General features: G+C 38.3%; 1 protein-coding gene across 1 annotated transcript in view; it reads left to right on the plus strand.

Moving 5' to 3' along the window:
- Nucleotides 1-20,976, plus strand: part of LOC311204779 (DNA mismatch repair protein Msh3-like) — a gene marked incomplete at its 5' end in the record, with an annotated part of 41,827 nt that overhangs the window by 11,783 nt on the left and 9,068 nt on the right. The window contains 2 exons of the mRNA XM_084281138.1: nucleotides 1,238-1,352; nucleotides 4,657-4,814. Of these exons, the coding sequence (XP_084137264.1) occupies nucleotides 1,238-1,352; nucleotides 4,657-4,814 (273 nt within the window). The remainder of the gene's footprint in view (nucleotides 1-1,237; nucleotides 1,353-4,656; nucleotides 4,815-20,976) is intronic.

Genomic DNA, 20,976 nt, shown 5'->3' on the forward strand with positions numbered 1-20,976 from the left:
TCATTTATTTTATCTCCATGTTCTTTTCAAATTGCATCATCATTCTTCCACTCAGGAAAAATCACGCTCCTCGCGTCTATTCTTCCCTCCACTCTAAAGTCCATCCAAAGTGTTAGTTAATTTCCAGTAAAAAAAATATGTGTCTTTATTCCAGTATTACTCTTTTACTCAGCTGTCGTCACTTTCCTAAATTACTGCTCTTATTTCAGAGTGATTATACTTCTTGTGTAACAGAATGTTGCTGAGACATGACACCACATTTACCTCTCCATTGAATGCTGCACTTCAGTTTGCAATGAAAAAGTAAATTTAAGTTGCAAGAGAACAAAAGGAAATCACAGTCATTATTTAGTGGAACATGCTTCTTTTGCATTTTTCTCTCTGTGAAGAGCACACAGCTCTTGGAGGTAGAACTTTGTTGATGTGAAGATGTATAACGTGGAATTACACATGTATGACTAGACACATAGATAAATTTGTAGCTAAGGTGGAAGCATTAAAGGCAAAACTTTTTACATGGTTTGGAGATGAGAGAAGAAAGTAAGTAGTATTGATCTGGTTTGCATACTAATCTCTGAAAAGGTACTGTCATTTCAGTATGTCAACTTAAATAGTAAGCTCTTTCTATAGACTGTTATGGTTTGATGACTCATATGTTTGGGAGTTGCTGTCACATTATGAGAGCTGCTAATGTTTATAGGAGAGTTACAGCTCTGTCATACTGTACTCTTTGATTTATATCATTTAATGTGTTATCAGTCATAATATACAAAGTTGGACAATTATTTTTCCACTCCCCACACTAGTTAGGGTTTAATGCAGTAGCAGGTTGGACTAGTTCAGCAAGATCATTCTGAGAGTATGAAATGTGTCTGCAAAAGGTGGCACTTGCAGAAGCCACTGTAGTGGTGGGAAGAAAGCAGTCCCCTCCAGTTTGCGTATTTTTGCTACTGCTTGTTCATTTTGTAGTTCCTAGTATTCCTTTAGAATACAACTAAACAAACGAAAACATTCCCTAGGGAGTGGAAAAATGAAGAATTCTAAAATTTTGTTACCCAATCTGCTAATACTTTTTTATCACTGAATGAAACCAGGGAAGTCCTTAGAAATATTTGACAGCATTAATTAATTTTTGTCATTTCTATTTTTTTCCTACCCTTCTTCAGGCTTTAGCTGCAGTACTTCTAAGTAATCAGTTACAATGAATGTTGAAATTAATGTCTCTTCCTTTCTGCAGACCAACTGTGCAAGATAATCGTCGAGAAATAATTATAAAAAATGGGAGGCACCCTGTGATTGATGTGCTACTGGGAGAACAGGATCAGTATGTTCCAAATACCACTAACCTTTCAGTAAGTACTGAGAAATGGTTTGAGCTTCAGCGTCATCCAAGGGGGGGGAATTTGGCATCTGCATCCTGGCCACGAAGTTAAAATAAATAATTTAATCATACAGCTTTCTGCTTGGTTACATTTCAGAGAGATATGGCTAGATGTGATCACATCTGTTGTGTCCTTTTTCTGCTATCTAGCAGCCAGACACTCTCTTTACAACGTTGTTCGCTTTTCACGGCATTAAGAAAGATCACAGGATCACAGGGTTGCAAAAGACCTTTGAAGATCATCAAGTCCAACCAATCCCTTCCTAAGCTAAAACAGATGATCTCAAAACTAGGAAAATAAAAGTTTAAAGTGGCTCTTTTTGAAAAACAAATTAATAATTCCAGGGGTTTTACCAGTGTTATCAGAAGAAGTCTACATTTTGTCATAACTTTATGTGAGATTAGTGGAACTTTTTAATGTTCAAATGCACAACAAATGTTTCCATGTCTTACAGGCTCACTTTCCAAGACAGTTCTAAGATAGCTCAGATCATTTTTGGTGGTATTACTTTACTATGTGTTTTCCTTTCTTTCTGGAGGTATTGATTTCATGCAGCCTTTTTTAATCTGACAGAGCAGATTTGGAGCTCTGACTCTTGACTGTGTAGTGGCAAGTCCATTCTTTGTAGATTGCACACTGGTTGGAAGAAGCCTTTCATATTAACATATGCTAAAGATCCCCCATGCTTAGCTTGCAGGCAGTGTGTTGCCCCTAAGTCTCCTTCTGGCTGTTGTTTTCTGCAATAGAGAGTGATGTTGAGAAGTAGTAAGACTCTTGCTTGTTATTGTTGCCAAGTCGTCAAAGAAAGTGGGTAGGTTATTTCCTGACATTTTCTATGCAACATTACCTAAATTGCATGACCTACATTACCTAAAATTGCTATAAATACACAATTACCACAGGTAGGAAATATTGTCATATTTTACTTCACTTAATCTGTTTCTGATAAACATCTTTTATTTTGTTTCCTCCTTTTTTTTCATCAAAACCTAAATTTGTTTTTTTAAGTGGCATGCCCTTTTGGCGTTTTTTATTAAATATTTACCTTTCTGAACCTTTTTTTAAATACTGTGTTTCTGTTCTTAATACAAAAAATGCACTGAACTGTGTATACGTAACTGCTTTTTCATACAGTTGATATATAAAAGGTATGTCAGTGTGGAGCATGGGCTGTGATAAATACCATTCAAATGTGTATGTATTTCTCTGGAGATATTTTTAAACCATGTTATATACTGAACAATGATACAGATATTGTGCAATACATCAGGGAATGTTTTCAAAATTATTTGTCAACTCCAAACAAACGACAGATGGCATTTACAGAAAACTCATCATTTCATTCAGTAATCATCATGCACTTTCCCCTGTTAGCCCCATTCTTATGTTGGCTTTCTAAATACTGAATATTACAAAATCAACTGATCGTGGTGGAATTGTTTTTGCCTCTACTGTTAGAGTTCTGTCTTTTTTGAGAGAGGTAGGTGGGAACCAGTTTATTAAAACGTGTCTGGTTTTAAGCTGATGTATTTGAATCAACAGTAAAATGCAATTGCTGTCATGTTTTCAGCTGAAATGTTGTCAAATAACTAACTTTAGGAAAAGCTTTCTTGCAGTGCCCCGAAATAAACATCTTATTTTTCAGTTCTCCCTCTCTCATCCAAATATTCATGGAAATTCTAACTTCATCCATAAATTCCACTAAGATGTTAGCTTATGGTTCTGTGCAATTATAAGGGCAGATGGGCTCTCTGGTCTGATGTTACAGCATATGTTCTTTCTGAAAGCTGGCTTTGCAAGCCAGCCACCAGTGTCAGAACATGGCTGGAGGGACCCCAGAGGGATACCAAACACATGGAAGAAGTTTGTGGGTTCTAACAGATTAACTCATCCTGGATTTAAGTATCTGTAATTCTGTTGTGTTGAGCCAAATGGTGGTCCTGATGAAGTTTCAGTTGCTGTATTGAAACTACACCTCAGAGACTAGAATGTTGTGAGTTTTGTTCTCATGTAGTCATATGCATGTTATTACTTCCATTCTTTATTCCTGATAATGACATTTTTTGGGTTTTGACTTTATTGTGACTTCCTTATGGACAGGGTTTTTTTTTTTTTCCAGCAAAAGCTAAACAGTTTTCTGCATTGACCTAAGACTGATTCCATCCATCTTTTCTATGATGTGGATTATGACATGTGACATATAAATCTTATTTGCCTCCCTCTTAACAAAATGAAATCCCTGTAAAGATAATCATGTTTATTCCTCAGAGATATGTTGTTGTCATCACAGTGCCTGGTCAGTTCCAACTTCCCTAAGTAGTGTGTCTAATGTTCATTATGCTTGTCCTGTCTGACATGCCCCGCCTGTGGAGCAGTGAAATATGCTGACTTTTGGTTAGTTCATCAGTTGTTGGATTTCATTGTATGTATGTAGTAGAAAGTAAAAACTCTAGTTATTCAACATCCTTGCATAATCTAATTTCCTAGTTTTGATGCAGGCTGTGATAAGGCTTTATAGACTCATTGATGAGTTTTAATTTTGTATTAGCAACTGTCTTCCACCAGAAGATGACAGTTTTATTCTGGAGCCATAGACCTACAGCAGTACTGTAGGGACTTTTACAGCTGAGACAAGCTCTTGCATCTGATTCATTTTTCTGTAAGATTTCAGTGGTTGGATGCACCAGTCAATCAGAGATTGGATACAATCTGCTCACAATATCTGTGTTGCAGTCAAGTATTGCCAAACTCAAAAATGTCTTGATTTCTTCTTGTAGCCCTTCTGTTTGAATGTGTGTGTGTTGTAGCAAGGCAAGCAGTTATGAAGGGGTCTAGGTCTGATCTTTGGCTGCCAGATTTCCCCCCCATTTGGCAATGAGAACTCCTTAACTGGAGCAGAATCCAAATTAGGACAGCACTGGCTGTGCTGAAAGCTGGTGAAGTTCCCCCTTCAAATGAAATTGTACAGATGCTTCATGGATTCTCTTGGTTCCTTGATGGACCAAGAAGGTTCTCCTCACTTTGTTTTGCTCAAGAGTAATGAAAGATGATAGTGATGCTCCTCTCTTATGAGCCTGGAGAGGACTTAGGAAGATTTTTGATACGTGGCATCATAAACTCTTGAAAACTGAATGCTGTGAAGGAAGCTTTTTCAACTACAGACTGTGTCCTGAGGGCTTGTCCTTTATCCCTGTAGGCACATACACTCAGCAGCCTTTCTTAGAACAGCACCATGTGCAGGACAATATGTTTCACCAATGTTTTATGTTTCCAGGGAGATGGTGAAAGGGTCATGATAATAACTGGACCCAACATGGGAGGAAAGAGTTCATATATAAAGCAAGTTGCATTGATCACAGTCATGGCACAGATTGGTTCTTATGTTCCCGCAGAGGAGTCGACGATTGGTATTGTGGATGGTATTTTTACCAGGTAATCTTTCAAACTTTGCTGTATGTTTATGAAAATGTTACTGTGGTGGGGCATGTGTGTGCACATCCAAGTATAATTTAATGTTTCACTTAGAGCTTTAGAATTTATATTTGATGTTTCCCTTTTTCATTTTAAATACGTGCATTGGTTGTTGGGTTTTGGTTCTGATTTCCTGCTAAGCTATGGTACTTGTTTTGGAGTCTTTGAATCTCTAAAGGATAAAAATGTTAATGTGTCTCTCTTGATTAAGATGCAGGTATTGAACATCATGTGTCTGAATGGACACCTCAGCCAAATTTATTCTGCCAGGTGATAGCCAAATGATGTTTCCCCTAAAATGAATACTGTCACCTCTAAAAATCAGATCGGTTTCTGCAGGGCAGCACAGTTGTACATACAGTATTTGACACTGAGAATTTTGGGGTTTTGTCCTTTCTGTACTATCAGTCTTGAACACACTTCAGGTATTTTAAAAAAATTAATAATGGCAGTTCATTTCACTTAACATGTCTCATTTTCAGGACAGTGCTGAGTAATTTTTGAAGTCAAAACTTCCCTATTTTACTGTCTAATGTTTGCCAAGGATCATCCAGCTGGTTTTCCCCCCTTTTTTTTAGTCTGTTTTTGTAATCAGCAGAAGTTCTGTGTTACTGGTGGTACGGGAGATGGAAACTTATTTGTGGTTTTAAGTTTCACAACAATTATATATCTGTAGTAGGATTATTTTTTCTGAAATTCTAGTTCTGTGATGGCAGAGTGCATTTCTTAATTTTACAAGGAATCTAAATACTGGTCATTTGGGATTGCTTCATCATATAATGATGATATGTTCTTAGGCCTCACTGTGTCATGACAAAAATGAATGCAGTTGTGCTTTGATGCACTTTGGTGCTAAGCAGGTGAATAAATTAGAAAACAATTTCTGTTATCTTTATAAAATTAATTGGAGCTGAAAATTCAAAATGGTTACCTTTTTCCCTGTCCTGCGTTGAAAGTAATTGACTGGTTGATTGGATGAGCTTTTCTCAAGGGAATATAGGACACACAAGATCTGAATTACTTTACAGAAAAAAATTACAACATTATTAACAATTTGAACATTATTTTTGCTTTCCTTTGTAAGTGAACAGAGTACTTATCTTGTGTTCACACTGACAATTTCTAACCATACTTGCAAAAGTCTGTTACTCTTAAGCTTAATCTCCCCTTTTCTCTATTTTTATTTGGCTGTAATTGCTTATTTTTGCAGAAAAATTAAGAAATGTGACAGAGTCACTGGGCATGCCATTTCATTTTGTACCTTCTAGAAAGAGAATAAATTGGTTCTTATCCTCTACAGTACCTTGAAATGTATGTATCTGAGTTCCACCTGTTCTGCACTGCATTTCTCTGATTCTACTTGGCTTTTCTCTACATTATTGATATTGTTCAGATCTGTTCTGATAATGTAGTGTGGTTGAAGATAGAATTTATTCTTTCAGGTTTCAAGCCAAGCAGACACAGAGCATGTTACTTACTGACTGAGGTTTCAGACCATTAATTTGGAGCCCAGACAAATTCTAACACAGGGGATTGATTGATTTATTTTTTTCCCTTGTCTAAATTAGCTTTGGAAGCTCAGCTAGATATGCCATTCTTCATTTAATGTGAAATGTGTCAAACACCAGATGAATATGGTAAAGAATTACTTAAAATCTTGTCATTGTGCTGGCAATTAAGAGTAAGCTAATTGGCTCAATATTAATCAAGAAGAAATTGAACATACATTGAGATAGGAAGAGTCATGCATTAGTTAAAAGGTTAACAGGAAGGATAAAAAAATAGAAAAGAAGCTGAGCTTATGTAATGCATTCCTTCAGAAATCCAGGGTGGTCACTTCAGTTTGTAAAAGACTGTAAGTGGATCTGCTTGTCTGCATCTCTTTAAACTTCTCTCTTCTGTATAGTGTATTTTGAGGGAATTGATTGTACTGGTGGGACAGGCATTAACTGTGGTGTTCTTACAGGATCTTGACCCAGTTGTAGCTTTTCTTTCGGTAAAAATGCTTAAAATACTTGGATCATTTTGCTTCAGCCTATGGAGTATAGCCCTTCCTTGCTGTACATATCCAAGTGATCATCATCCATGCTGATGATTGTAGGTCAGTTGTCAGTGCTCTTTTCTCTTCTGCTGTGTTGGATTGTCAGTAGCCACAGAGTGGTCTTTTGTCCCCAGTCTGGGCATGCCTACTTCCTGCTTTGTCCACATCTTCTCCAAATCGTGAACTTTGCTCTCTGCCATGAGAAAAGGAGAAACTTAGCAGATTCTGCAACTCAGAGGGAAAACGTGTACAGAGACTGTCCAGAAAGTTGGTACCTCTGTTTTGGTTAGTTTGAGAGTTTGGGGTAGGGTTTTTTGGGGTTTTTTTTCAGTGTTCTGGGAAGGCCTTAAAGTATGTAAGTCTAGGTTAACGTGGTGTTACACTCATAGTATTTCTTAGCCCTAGGAAGTAATTGATGAGTAGTTTTTAATGCCTGGTTGGAAGAGAAAACCAATAAATTCAGCTACCATGCAAAATGTCTTACATTGTTTCTTTAGTGCTCTCACTGAACAGACATGTATAAAGCCTTAGAAAAAGTTCTCTGCTTTTGCCAAGAACTCTGCTCTAGTAGGGAATGAGCTTGAAATTATTAGATTTTTCTCTTGACTTGCCCCCAGTTTTGGTTTGGCTTTTTTAGTTGTTTTCTTCTTCTGTGTTTTGGATTTTGGTATCTTTTTAATCTTTAAAAAACATTGCATGGGAAGATGTCAGTTTCCAAGTTATTTTCATCACTGCCATGGTGTGTTGTTTTCTAGCACCCCTGCTGTGAGGGATGCTTTACAGGCTGACTCTGAGGAGTTCTGTGCATAAGGAGCACCAACAGTTCTGCTGCTTGCTAAATTTTTTGAGATACTGGTGCTTTATATTGCAGACTCTTTTGTTTGTAGACTGCATCTTTGAAGTGTGAATTTATATAGATTTAAGAGATTAACATTCATGTAAGATTTGATCATGTGTTGTAAGTAGGGTTTCCATGGAAATGGAGAGGTTGCTACTATGGTTATTCCTTTGGATCTGCCTAGTATTTATGTATGATAGCTTCTCTAAACTGGCTTTAAATACAGCATTATATTAAACATTTTTAAAGATGCAAAAGGAATTATATTGGTTACAGGTACGGTGAAAATAAAAGTGATTAATCTTCATTACTGGGTGTATACACACAGTAGAGTGCTAAGGCTGCTCTGAACATTTCACAGTAGTGTTGAGCATTCCATCCTAAAGAGGTATAATAGGAGAAAATCTTCTACTGCAAAATGTCCCTAAGCCCAGATGATATGCTGTTACAAGTCTGTGAATTGAAAATTTGGAGGGGTGGGGGTGAAAAGTATTCAGCTCGTGTTATTCACGTAAGTATCTTGAGTGCTCTGATAGACTCTCCCAAATCTCACCATGTTTTATGCTTAAAAATAGCCTTAAGTGTTTCCATTGATAGGATTTTGTTCCTAAACCTGAGAAGAGGGTGATAGTGGTTGTTAGTAAGCAAAAAGTTTGCATTACTGTTTGGTGGTCCGAGCTTCATAACATCAGACTAAAAAAACCACTGAAATATTCTTCATATTGCTGTATTTAAAGCTGTGTTTAGCGTAGTTTTGGAAAGATCAGTGCTCAATTTATATTGACTTTCAGTGTGATTTGAGTACTTAGTTCTCTGATGTTTGAAAATTCCTAATCAAGTTTCTCCGTTCAGTAAATGGGTTGAATTTCTGCTTCAAATTTGAACATTCAATTTGTTCTTCTACTACAGTTATTCAAACATGGAAATTAACATGTTTGTGTTTGTGTAGAAAGACAAAGCAAGTGTGGAGATGTACATATGGAGGAACTAATGAGAGAAATTCTGTTGACCTAATCATGTGGTCAGAAGAGATGATGTTTAGCTGCTGAAGAAATCTGACCTTTAAAAGAGGTCTCACTTAATTACTAATGCAGTTTCTTAGAGCTAGAAAAGTACCTGTAAGTCACCAGTAGCTTTTCATGAGGGTCAATTTTCAAAATCGAGAATAAGAATGCTAGAACAACTTCAAGGTAAAATGTGTTCAAATAAACAAGGTAATTAATAATTCAAATTACTGAGTGCCTTGTATTCAAGATTCTGACTCAATTTATTAAATCACAAGCTGCCATTAGAAAGAATACTGTGAAAGAGGCCAACTCCTACCAACTCTAGATGATGGTGAAGGGACAAAGAAGAATTTCCTTCCTAGAGCGCCTACCTGCCTGGCTCTCCCTGTGTGCTGAATTAAAAGCAGTTTCACTTATATTCAGTGATCAGATGCACAGTCACACTTTGGTGACATGCATCTTCCAAGGACATTTAACACCATCAGTCAAATTGGGCTTACTGTTGAAGGTGCAGCTTCAGTTGACTGAGCTAATACATTGCGTTGTGCTTCAGTTTGGAAATTGCCTCTTGCAGGTTACGTGCCACATGCTTAAACGTTGCAGGAATAAATAGAAGCATCAGTAAGATCCATGTAGATTATCCTTTTGTGCACTTTGTCTCTTCTGAAAGTTATCCTGCTGTCTACTGATTCTCAGCATGTCTTTAATCTTCATGATAGCAAAGAAATATAGAGTTTGAGTTGTCTATGGAGGTGTATTAAGAAGAGAGAGAGGTGGTGGAGGTTGGCAGTACAGGTTAGTGAGTGATAGTGGTGGGTTGCCTGGGTAAGCAGCAGTTTAATGCTTTTGCTTTATGTAAGACATGCAGTTGCCTGCACTTCCAGGCAGTTGTCTTGGTAGAGGCTCTGTGCATTGCGTGATCTGTATGAAGGTTTACAGAACTTTGTCCTACATTTTATCCTTGTAACAGATGATTTAAATGTATTTTTAACATGGAGGGCACTCCTTATTGCTAAATCTATAGCTAGGAGATACTCAGCTCAAATTCCCCTGTGTATCTGAAAATGCTGTGAAAACAGATGGTAGTTGTTCACCTCAGCTGGGGAGGAATGGTTTTGTTCTTCTGGCTTGTATTGAGTGTCTGTATACAGGGTCTTTCTTATAGACAAGGCCACAGTGGAATCCTGAATCCGTTCTTGGGCTTAAGTGACATAGCTGTGTCACTGGCTTGTCTGTCTGTCTTTGTATAATGATTTTGAACATGTGTAATAGTTGCTCATTCAACTAAAACTGGAGTGCAAAGATCTTCAGGCAGCTGATCTTTAACACGTCTGTTTGGCATAACAAAGTTGCAGAGCCATATAAATTAGGCCCTCTGACTTTGAGCTGTTGCCATCATACAGTAACTTGATGCTTCTGATCGATGCAGCAGAAGCTGTTTCCTGCTGAGGTACTTGTGTGTGTCCCTGGCTTGCACACAGCCTACTTGTGTTTGCAGATATGGAAACCAAGGGAAAGCATCAGGTTCAGGCTGAGCTTCTGAAAGGTGACTTTGAAGGCAGTCTTCAAACCTCTGCTCAGAGACCTACCTCATTGTCCTTCACACACAGGACACATTTGTGGTCTTTGCTTTCATAAGGAGAGAGGGGAGGCAGAGGAAAGGAAAGGATGTTTTTCTATATTGGTTGAGAACTGCCAGCCTCATTTAATACTGAAATAATGAGGCAAATTCATCCTCCTGGCTGCTGGCCTTAGTTGGGTCGTTTATTTCAAGTCCAGCATCCAAGATCCAGTTCCAGCCACATACCTCGGCCAGGAGTGGTGGTTCTGAGTTGATCAGGGGGTTGGTAAAGGGAAGGAGTTTTGATTGCTACAAGGAACAACAGTGCTATTGAGATTTGCCAACTGAAGATCAACTCCTGCTATTGAAAACTGCATTTCAGGCCCAACCCATGGTAAGCATCAGCTATGTCCTCACAGCTGTTAGATGTGGTGACAGAGTTCAGGGGCCTCTCTCACCTCATTGATCTTTTTCGAGTCTAAGAAATCATCTCTGAACAGGCAGGCTTTACCCTTGAAAAGACATCCCAGGTGGCTGCATTGCTTGGTTTGCCATTGCAGTGTCATTGAGCAAGACACAGCCAGTCAGTCACAGACCAGCACATCACTCCAGCCTGGATTTTTTATTCCAGTTGAGCCTTCTTGTGGCAGAGTGGCACTCTGTTTTAGAGGCATCCTAGTAGTTCCCACCTTCTTTCTCATCTATGAAAGAGAATAGGTGTAAGGAAACAAAGCTCTTTTTGTGTTCTCAGCTCTTTGAACAAAGTGACCGTGCATGTTTTCAGTCCTCTTCACAAGTCAGTCAGTCAGCTTCCATTGTGTGTTCCAGAGTAAAGAAGAAATGGCATTATTTGTATGTATGCCTGGCTTCACATGGTGACGCTGATGAGATTAAGTCTCTCTTTGTTAGTAGGAAGCTGCTTTAGAGGCCAAGACATTTCATCACCAAGTTCCTCAATGCATCGTGCTGTTCTGCCAGCTGGTGGCTGTACTTCCCTTACTGCTTGTCATTGCTTGCTCTGCTACTGCTCTGGTAGCACCTTTAACTGGTCCTGAAATGCACAAAGCTGACATGTGGGCCATTACACTTTACCTGTGAACACTGCATGCTTGCATGGGTAGTGAGAGCTGATGTTAGATCTAAAAAAGCAACATCTCAATGCTTGCTGATGTGACTTATTTCCATCATCCTGTGAGCAGAAAGACTTTTGTCAGTCACGTGCAATGGGATTCATGAAGATGGAAGAAAGAGCACTTATGTCATCCTGAAGTGACATTTCTTCTATGAGGTGCTACAGCCGTCATGGACTCTTCACCCATTTTATTTCTCAGCCTTGGTAGTTGGTGGCACAATGAGAATTTACTGGCCAGAGAGTAAGGGAAAGCTTCTGGCTGCACCTCTGTAGGCTCAAGCACAAATGCAGAATGTGTGGAGCTGTTGGCTTGTTCACATAATCCCTCCAAGGACTGCAGGTATCTCTGCTTCTGCAAGGTGTGTGAAGAGAAATCTTTTCCCATTGGTGTGCCCAGCTTTTGGGGATGAGAGGGTTGTTTTCCTTGTGCCAGAAAAATCTCACGTATTGTCAGTGGCATGATCATCAGCTGAAGCACACAAACATGAGATGCATAAGACTCAGGGGAGTGTAGATAATGTATTCTTTCTGTCAGGTCTTCTACTGTGCACAGCAGAGTGTGGCTATTCTCTGCCAAGGTGAGAAAACAAACTGGGATCAGCTTCTGACTGACACATTGTTCTCCCATGTAGGAGAAGTATGTTTATTCCACCTATAGTTGTATATTACAAGACAGAACTGTGACTAGTTGTAGTAATTTCTTACATATGATACAAAGGACCTTTAGAAACAACTGAATTTGTTTTGAAGCCCTTAATCCTTACCTTGTCTAGAAGATGAGATGATACTCTGGAAAGAAATGCTGTTAAAGCTGAGAAGATGGTGTAGATATGAAGGATTTCTTCAAAGTAAGCTAAAAAACCCAGGAAAATTCAGCCCTTATAAATCCACATTTCTTAAAAGGCTGTCCATCAAACATGCCATAATGCTTTCTTCTCTGTGTTTTATTCTGTCTGTTCTCTAAGTTTTGGACTTTCAAAAAGGTTGGGTCTCACAATAGATAAATTTTGTATGTTACCTCCCTAAGTACTTTAACAGCTATTTAATTCTGACAACTTGACAAACTCATTCTACAGTTTTGTCATGAGTGTGTGGAGCTGAAAGAAACTATTAGACAAACCTCACTATTTTCACTCTAGACAAGCTTTTAAAAAAATCTATAAAATGTACATATTTATGGCATCATTACAGATCTAATTACAATTAAAAACTGTGATGCAAAGCAAATACTGTGCATAAAACCAGCAAACATTTGGGCAGTCAGTTTTAGATGTTTGCATTTGTTTTTTTCTTTGCTTCACTGGACTGTCACTGTCTCAATAATTTTACAGATATTTAAATGGGGATGATTTACTTTTACACAGGTTAAAATGTTTCAAGGCTTAAGATTACCTTTTATAAGAAATCTTGAAAAAATCCGAAAGCACAGGATGGAGTGGTATGTGAAGCAGGAAAAAGAGAACGTTTCTGTTTGAGTGGAAATTGAGTGGAAGATGTTTCCCAGGTGCCTTTCACAATAAATTGAAATCTGAGGTAAATCACTTAAGAATAAAAACAAAGTAGTGCTTGTAAATATTAATGGAAATGAATTATGATTGAAATTATGAAGAATTTTTGCCACCAGCATTGATGTAGCTGCTGGTGGCAAAAATTCTTCCCAGCTTTTTCGAACTACACAAATAATGTTGCCCTTAATTTCATTCCAGTTTTACCAGTTGGTCAGTTGGAGGGAGGTGCACAGGAGCAGAGGGAAGATTTTTGTATTTAAAATAATAAGTAACAAGCTCCATTTTTTCAGAGCTCCACTGCAGAGATGGTGCTATTCGGACAGCAGTAGGCAAAAAGAACAGTTTGTAACCAGGATGCAGCTTGTTAGATTTTTATGCATTGCTTGGTTCACAGATGAGCTGTATTTGGATAGAGATTGTCCAGGAACACGCTTGCTTGAAAGTGGGTTAGAAGTGTTCTTCATTAGAAATCTCTTCCTACAGAGTGATTTCACTAAACACGATAAAGAAATGGACATCATCCACCCAAAGCTGCTCTGTGTGTTTCATCTTGATTGCTGAGGGAGCAGCACACTGATGACATTTTAAAATGGTTAGCAGACCACAGGAGATTTGGGGGGCTTTTATGTCTTACATGTGCCTTTCCTATCTTCTTGTTAGTCTTTTATTCTCTGGATGGAGTATGATGGTACTGTTTTTCACCCCTTGAGGGGGTCTGCATTAATTCTGTTTTGTAAGAAATCTTAACCAACATATCCTATAGTATATTCTATTATGCACTAGAGATTACATAATCATGACTTTTTTTTTTTAAATCTATGGAAAAGCCTTTTCCTGAAATCACTACATCACTACCATTTACAGGTTTCTGCGTCTTTCTCAGAATTGTTGTGCTGCCCACAGCCTCCAGAATCAGTCAGAATCATTGGGCTGGACTGAGACAGGTTTTGAGCATTCACATATTTAGCATAATAAATTCTTGTCCTTTCTGGTAAACTCCTCAGTAATTTGCCAGAATAGCTTATAGTGTCTGGCATATCACATGCAGTCTTTATTGTTCTTAACTCAAAAGACTAGTTTCTAAACTAAAAAATTCCTTGCTTCCATATATTGCTTTATTGATTTACTTGAGGCTTATAGGGTGGGATTACGAAGATTAGTCTTCCTGTCTGTCCTAGAAATATCAGTTAAATCACAAAACTTGGCATTGAAATTCAGCTAGTCAGTTTCTTCATACCTTTACCATAAAAATCTAGGCTATGAAATTCAAGTCTTGAGGTGACAGCAGTGTTGGGCATCCTATGTAATGCAGAAATCACCGTGAGACTGAGTGCTGAATAGAAACTGTGGAGGGGTTTATCTCAGCAGAGTAACTTGTCTGTGTCTTGCCGGGTTTTCTCTAGAACTGTGGTGGTGGTTGTGTTGGCTTTTTTTTTTTTTTAGTTTATTTTTAGTTTTTTTTATGCCTGAAAATAATCATTTAAATTTAAAGTCATGCAAAAACTAGATTCTCTCAATTTGCCTGTGTAGTTAGATTCTTAAAGGCTAGAAAATTAAAAAGTAAAGGTACCTTTTCATGTTTATTACATATGTGTGTATCTGTATATGTATAGCAGTGCTTACTGGTTTTGTCATACACACTAATTTATCTATTGTGCAGGAAGCAGGGAACTGTTATTACAATGCAGTTGCATACGTGTAATTATATGCTAAACAAGCATTGTTCCTATTGCTCTGGAAAGCAACAATGACAGTCAGACAAACAGAACTTGTTAGTTGTCAAGAACCCAGAAGTAACTTCCAGAAATGTTACTGCTTTGTGGCAGAGTAATTTATTTTGTTTGTTTCTTGCTTAATTGTGTTTGTGTTTATTGCCAGGATAACAAAAATTACTTAGGCCTTTCATTTATATTTACAGTGTTGTAATGATGCCTCTGGGGTAGATTATGCCCACCTTTCAAGGGGAAAAAAAGGTGGTGTAATAATATTCATTGAACCTGTTTTCTGTCACATGGAGATGTTCTTTTTGAAAAAGACAATAATATGTAAAAGTTGTAGTGAGTGTTCAAATAAGTTGAACATTATTTGCTGTGTTTTTTTCTAAAAATGTGTGTTGGACATATCACAGTACATCTGAACTGTATTTCTGACAGTGTTAAGTAGCTCAGTAGAAATACATTAAGCTGTGCTGTACATATATTTGTAGATAATTTAGCTTCATGTCTGGTCATTTCATAGTAACATAAATCTCCAATGTTAGGATTATATTTCATATACATGTAATAATATTTAACAAAACAGTCTTTGGCTTATGTAACTTTCATTTGATAAAATTATTAATAAAAACACCTGTTTTGTTGGCAGCATTTTAAATCAGGCTTGAAAATCCATTTAAGTTAATAAAAGACAGTTATTTAAACATAAAGTGAGATTTATAAAACAACTTCTGTTGCTTATTGCAGTATTACTGATAGGGATTGAAAGGCTTTCCCTGTGATAGTATTGTGTGGGCAAGGGGGAGGGGGGACAAACAAAAATTTGACTGTGAAGCTGACCAGCTCTCTTAACAGTCAAGTTGAAACTCTGACACTGAACAGTGGTATTTATCTTTCTAAAACTCTCCCCTGATATGATTTAACCTAGTCACAATTCGAATTGGATTTTCCATAGCGTCCACAGGTTTAAAGGGGAAAAGTTCACTTGCACTGAATACTTCAGCTGTTGTCCCTAGTCTGTTACTATAGTTTCTGCCTTTTAATCCCCCCTTGGCCTCAATCCTTCAGCTACATATGCACATTAACTTAATTACCTCGAGTTCCCTCCCTGGAATCCAAGAGTAGCAAGTGTAAACCTGTGCATATTTTAGGGATGAGTTTTTCTTTGTCTCCATTTTTTCAGCTTCTTTGGGCTAATATTGTCAGCTCACAAGTGAACACCCTAATTTGGATATCTCTGCTTGTAATTTAACCTTCAGCAAAATGATTGTACTCTTAATCTGTTCTTTCCCTTGTGACCATCAACAACATTTATACAGTGTTAATGGTTTCCTGTAGGAAAATTGGGGTAAACTTGTTTGGAGCTTCAGTTGCTTAATGCAGCTTTCATAAACTTCTCCACCTTGCACTGGCCTTCTGCTGTGCTCTCTGTCAGTGCTGGCAGATCTGTCCCTCAGGAGACACTGCAGTAGGGAAACCTCAGTTTGGTGCCTCTGTACAGGAACAAGTCACACCTTTCTCACTCAGGGCAAGAAAAAGAAATGCTTAGTTCTGTGTTTGAGTAAATGTAAAAGCTGATGGACCTGTGGAAAGCAGTCCATTGATGTGTTTGGCATGTTTGAGCGTGGAATTTAAGCTATTGCATCCTCCTCCTGCTACCAGACTCCCTGTTCCTCTGAGGGCTTGACTCTTGTGCCTTGAGAGCCAGCTCCTGTAAGGTTGTGTGTAATGTGGGATGGACAAAGTGAACTCACTCAAGCAAGTCCAGTTTTAAAAATACAATGGAAAGATTTAGAATTAAGCAGAAATCTGCCAGATTAACTGTGTGTAATTTATGTTCCTTAGGTGACAGGTATTTTTAAGGAGTTCTCTTATTATTGAGGGTATCATTGCTGAATTTTGGAGAATAACTTTCTTGGGTGTTCTTCACTAATTAATGTAACGTAAGCTTTTGGAAGGAAGCTTACAAGGACAAGTAGTGATAGCACAAAGGGTAATGGTTTTAAACTAAAACAGAGTAGATTTAGATTAGATAGAAGTAAGAAATCCTTCCCTGTGAGCCTGAGCCTGGCGCAGGCTGCCCAGAGAAGCTGTGGCTGCCCCTGGATCCCTGGCAGGGTTCAAGGCCAGGCTGGATGGGGCTTTGGGCACCCTGGGTTACTGGAGGGTGTCCTTACACATAGCAGGGGATTAGAAATAAATGTGTTTTGAGGTCCCTTCCAACCCAAACCAGTCTGATGCTGTGATTCTAAGAACAACTGAATTTCTATTGCCTTGTAAAGCATTAGAAATGAGAGGATATTAGTAACTTCTTCTCATTCAGTGACTGTACTGACTAGAGCAGCATTGTGTCTTTTGAACTCAGTCCCACCTGAGTCCCATTCAGTCTGTTGAGGTGAATTCAGCTTTCAAATTATTAAATGCAATCCAGGGATGTTTTTCTGTCCTCCGGTTTTCAGCAAGTAAAGCAATGCAGTTCACATCTTGAAAGCCAGTCCTGTTAGATACATCTCTTTTAACATTCTGGGGTGCTTGCCTGTGCAGCATGCCTCTGTTGGCCAGGTCTATAAGGTAATGAGGATTTAAGTGATTACTTGTGTTGACTATTCCAATTAGCTAGTGATATGGGGGACAAAGGAAAAGGTTACAAAATGCTATGAAACTGAGTATTAAAATGACTTTGGACTTACTTTTCTTTCCAGGATAGTACAAAGTGTGTATCCCTAGTGATCTTAGGCTTTCACTAATTTGTCAGAGACTGAGAATACCATGTGTCTATAATAACTTACAAAATAAAAATGTATTTCATATTAAATGTATAATGTGTTCTGTCAGGCTTTTCAACAACTGTTCTAAATAAGGTAACATCTTCTGATTTCCTACATTGCCATCCACGCAACTTTGCACACATTTGCTTCTTAGAAGTTGTCCATGAATAATACAAAAATAAAAACTCCTGATAACAATGATTAGGATAAGGAGGTTTTTTTATAATTTTAAATTCTGTAATCACAGCTCTGTAAATTACTGTTCTTAATTGTCAGGTTTTAGTTTGAATCAGTAAGAGGTTCATGGAAATGAAGTGAATGATTTACCAGTACCCTGTGGGGGAGTGTGAAGCATTAGTTTCTTGCCAGTGAACAGTTAGAAATTTGCAGATGCTGTCTTCTAAAGAATTACTTGATAAATTTTCATTGTATGTGGCAAGTAGCCAGAAGTTAGGATATCCAAGTTGGGCTACTTTTATACTAAACACTGTTAAGTTCTGGTTAGCAGTTGGAGTCTTTCTAAAATACTCAGGGTTTCAAATTTCTTTTGTGGGCAAAACTGAACAATTGTTCTGGTTAAAGGTGTTTGGGATTCTTGGTACCACAGTAGGAGAGGACACAGAGTAGTCAGCCTGCCAATCCTCTGATTCAGATGCCTGTTTTCATTTTCTTGGCAGACCTGTTTGCAAACTTACTTTTAATTTCTAACCAGTGAAGTCTCAGTAAGTGTTGTTTGCTAGGTGCCTAGCAGAAAGTCAATAACCTGGTTCAGTGGCAGAGGATTTATCTTACTGTTGTGTTCCTCTGTTCATGTCAGGACCAGTAACAAGTGTTTCTGTTCTCATGAACATCATCTTCAGATAGTGCTCCCACTTTCACAGGCATTTGTTTTCTGCAGACACTTCAGCTGGTTAGAGTGTCTTCTGCAAAAGATGAAAGGATACAAGCAGTGTTCATGAGATCTTCAAAAAAAAATGAAAAGTAGTAACTGTAGGGTGTTAATGTTGTAGAGAACTAGAGAAGGAATAGGATAACCTCTAAGGCAAGACCCCATCTAATCCTAGAATCATAGACTGGTCTGGGTTGGAAGGGACCCCAAGGATCATAGAGCTCCAACCCCCCTGCCACAGGCAGGGCCACCAACCTCCAGGCCTGGAGCTACACAAGGTTGTCCTTTCTTCTGCAAGCTACTTATTTTAATAATTCCTGTTCAAATACAGTCAACTTTGAAATTATATTTTGAAGGGGTTTTTTTGTAAATTCGTCTTAAGGATTTATTTTATTTGTTTTTCTCAATGTTCTTGAATCACAGGAGTTTCTCTCTTGGTGTTGAGAGAGTGCTATTCTACACTTTACATTTAAGATATTCTCAGAGAAAAGAGTAATTTTAATGTTAATTGTTCTGGTTGAATAAATAATTTAACTTTGAGTGCATCCTGAGATGAAGCCTGGCTTCAGTTCTGATCCCAGGGAAGGTAAACCATAGCTGGAAACCAGAATACTTTCACCTGAAAATGACAGAGGCACTGTGTAGAGATTCTATACCAATCAGGTTTATTCTTCTGCAATAGGCACTAGGTTTCTTTTCTCCAGTAAGTATTTTAGATAAACTTTTGAAGTCAAATGCATATTTCTACATCTCATTTAAGTTTATTTTTCAGCTTTAAGTATTTTATAGTTAATAAATAGTATCAGGATTTTGTCAATGGTATGTAAATAAGGCTTTAGGAACGGGTTTGCAGTCTTGTTTTCTGGGATTTATTCAGTGCTATGTAGTTGCTTTTTGTTACCATTGGGAGCTCTTGGGCTGTGTGGTCGTTTTCACAAGCACTGTGAGGGATTTGTCCCAACAGAAACGAATAATATGATACCTGAGGTCCATGCAGTGCTCTTAATTTTATAATCAACCCCACCAATAGCATGTTAGATAACTTCTTCTGAAAGGCAGCATGGAAAAAAAACTTAACTGGAAGTGTCTGGATTTCAGATTAATTTTTCTGCTAGGGAATTCCTCCCACCCCACCCCCTCACATCCCCCCCCCAGCCCCCTCCTTCTCTCACCCTGGGGCAGTCTCAGTTTGAAGCTACAAGTCATCACGTTCACCCCTGGACTGCTGCACAGGGGAGCTGCAGTTCTCTGGGAGCCTTCTCTGCTCTGCTCCAAAATAAGGTTTTGTGTTATTCTGTTGGTTTGTGCCACTGGTAGTCATCAAGCCTGCAAGTCTTCCCTGTCTCCAGGACACTTTGGTTTTTTAAGAGCAGGATGCTGTGAGAAGGAGCTACAGGAAGGCCTCCATGGCCTCAATTTACATTTTCTCCTTCTAAACAGCTCTTTAGGGGTGACTCTCAAAGCCCTCAGATGTTTCTAGCTGATCAAAAGCTTGAGAGCACCAGACTTGGAGGTGACTTTCAGGGCCACGCAGTTCAGGGATATTAGTTCCTGCCTGTTGAGTGCAGGTCTAAATGGATACTAACTGCATAAAAATTCTTCAGCTGCAAGGAAAAAAGGTACAAAGTTACTATTTCATTCTAGTGACATCATAGCTTGTATCATTAAAAAGATTCCTTACATCTCCAGAGCCTCCTTGAACAAAATATCACTGGATAACTTCCTAGAATGATGAACACTGGCATTGGAGAAGGTCAGTACTATGTGCAGGCACTGACTCAGGAGAGCAGATTAGAAAAAGCACCCTTTGAATGCTGCAAGTGTAGGATGTGGAAATCTGTGTCTTTCTCTCTAAGGGGTCACATGCAGGTTAAGCATGTTGTACTAGCTGGTTTGTATAAAGCTGGCTGGTGCTGCTGCATATCATCTAACTTATCCCACCAAAATTAATTTTTGGAAACATTGCTTCCCTGTTGTTTTCTCTGAGTTTATAGACAAGAATCTTTACCACTTGAAACCTAGCAATGAAAAGAGATAATGCTTCCTCCCTTTTTTTTTTCCTGTTACATAATAGATGTGTTGAACATTGTAAGAAGAAGAGCTTTTAATTTTATGAAATTTGGTTGGCTGTCAAAGAGACATTATAAAAAGTGGTTTCTAGCCAAATTGCATTTGCTGAGGAGTGATGAATCTCTTGCCAGCACTAAAGAGGCACTCTCCACATTGGATATCTGCACACTTGTCATGGGCAGAATGCAGTAATTTTTCTGAACGTAGACAGTAGAAATTCCATAGCAGAAATTGAAGTTTTCGTATTAACTGTCACTGCTTCCAGCAGCTGGTGTGCTGACAAATAGAGCAGAGGTGGTGGGGCTGGGTGGTATTGTTCCTGCTCTGATGGTTTGCTGTTGTGATTGCCTTACTCTCTTGTAAACTTCATTTTCCTGTACATGTTTGTGTTTTGTTGGTTTGTTGGTTTTTCTTTTGGGTGGAGGGGGGGTGTTCAGTTAAGAGAAGGAAGAAAATAAATATTATGCAGTGCATAACATGACTGCATCACTCAGGGATGACTCATACCTCTTCTCATATCCCACTGTATTGTCACCAGACATATTGTTAGGGTGAATGCAGTATTAAAATGTAATCAAATAGTTATTTTTGTGT

This window comes from Gallinula chloropus, assembly GCF_964237585.1.
Source record: "Gallinula chloropus genome assembly, contig: HAP1_SCAFFOLD_78, whole genome shotgun sequence".
Taxonomy (NCBI): Eukaryota; Metazoa; Chordata; class Aves; order Gruiformes; family Rallidae; genus Gallinula; species Gallinula chloropus.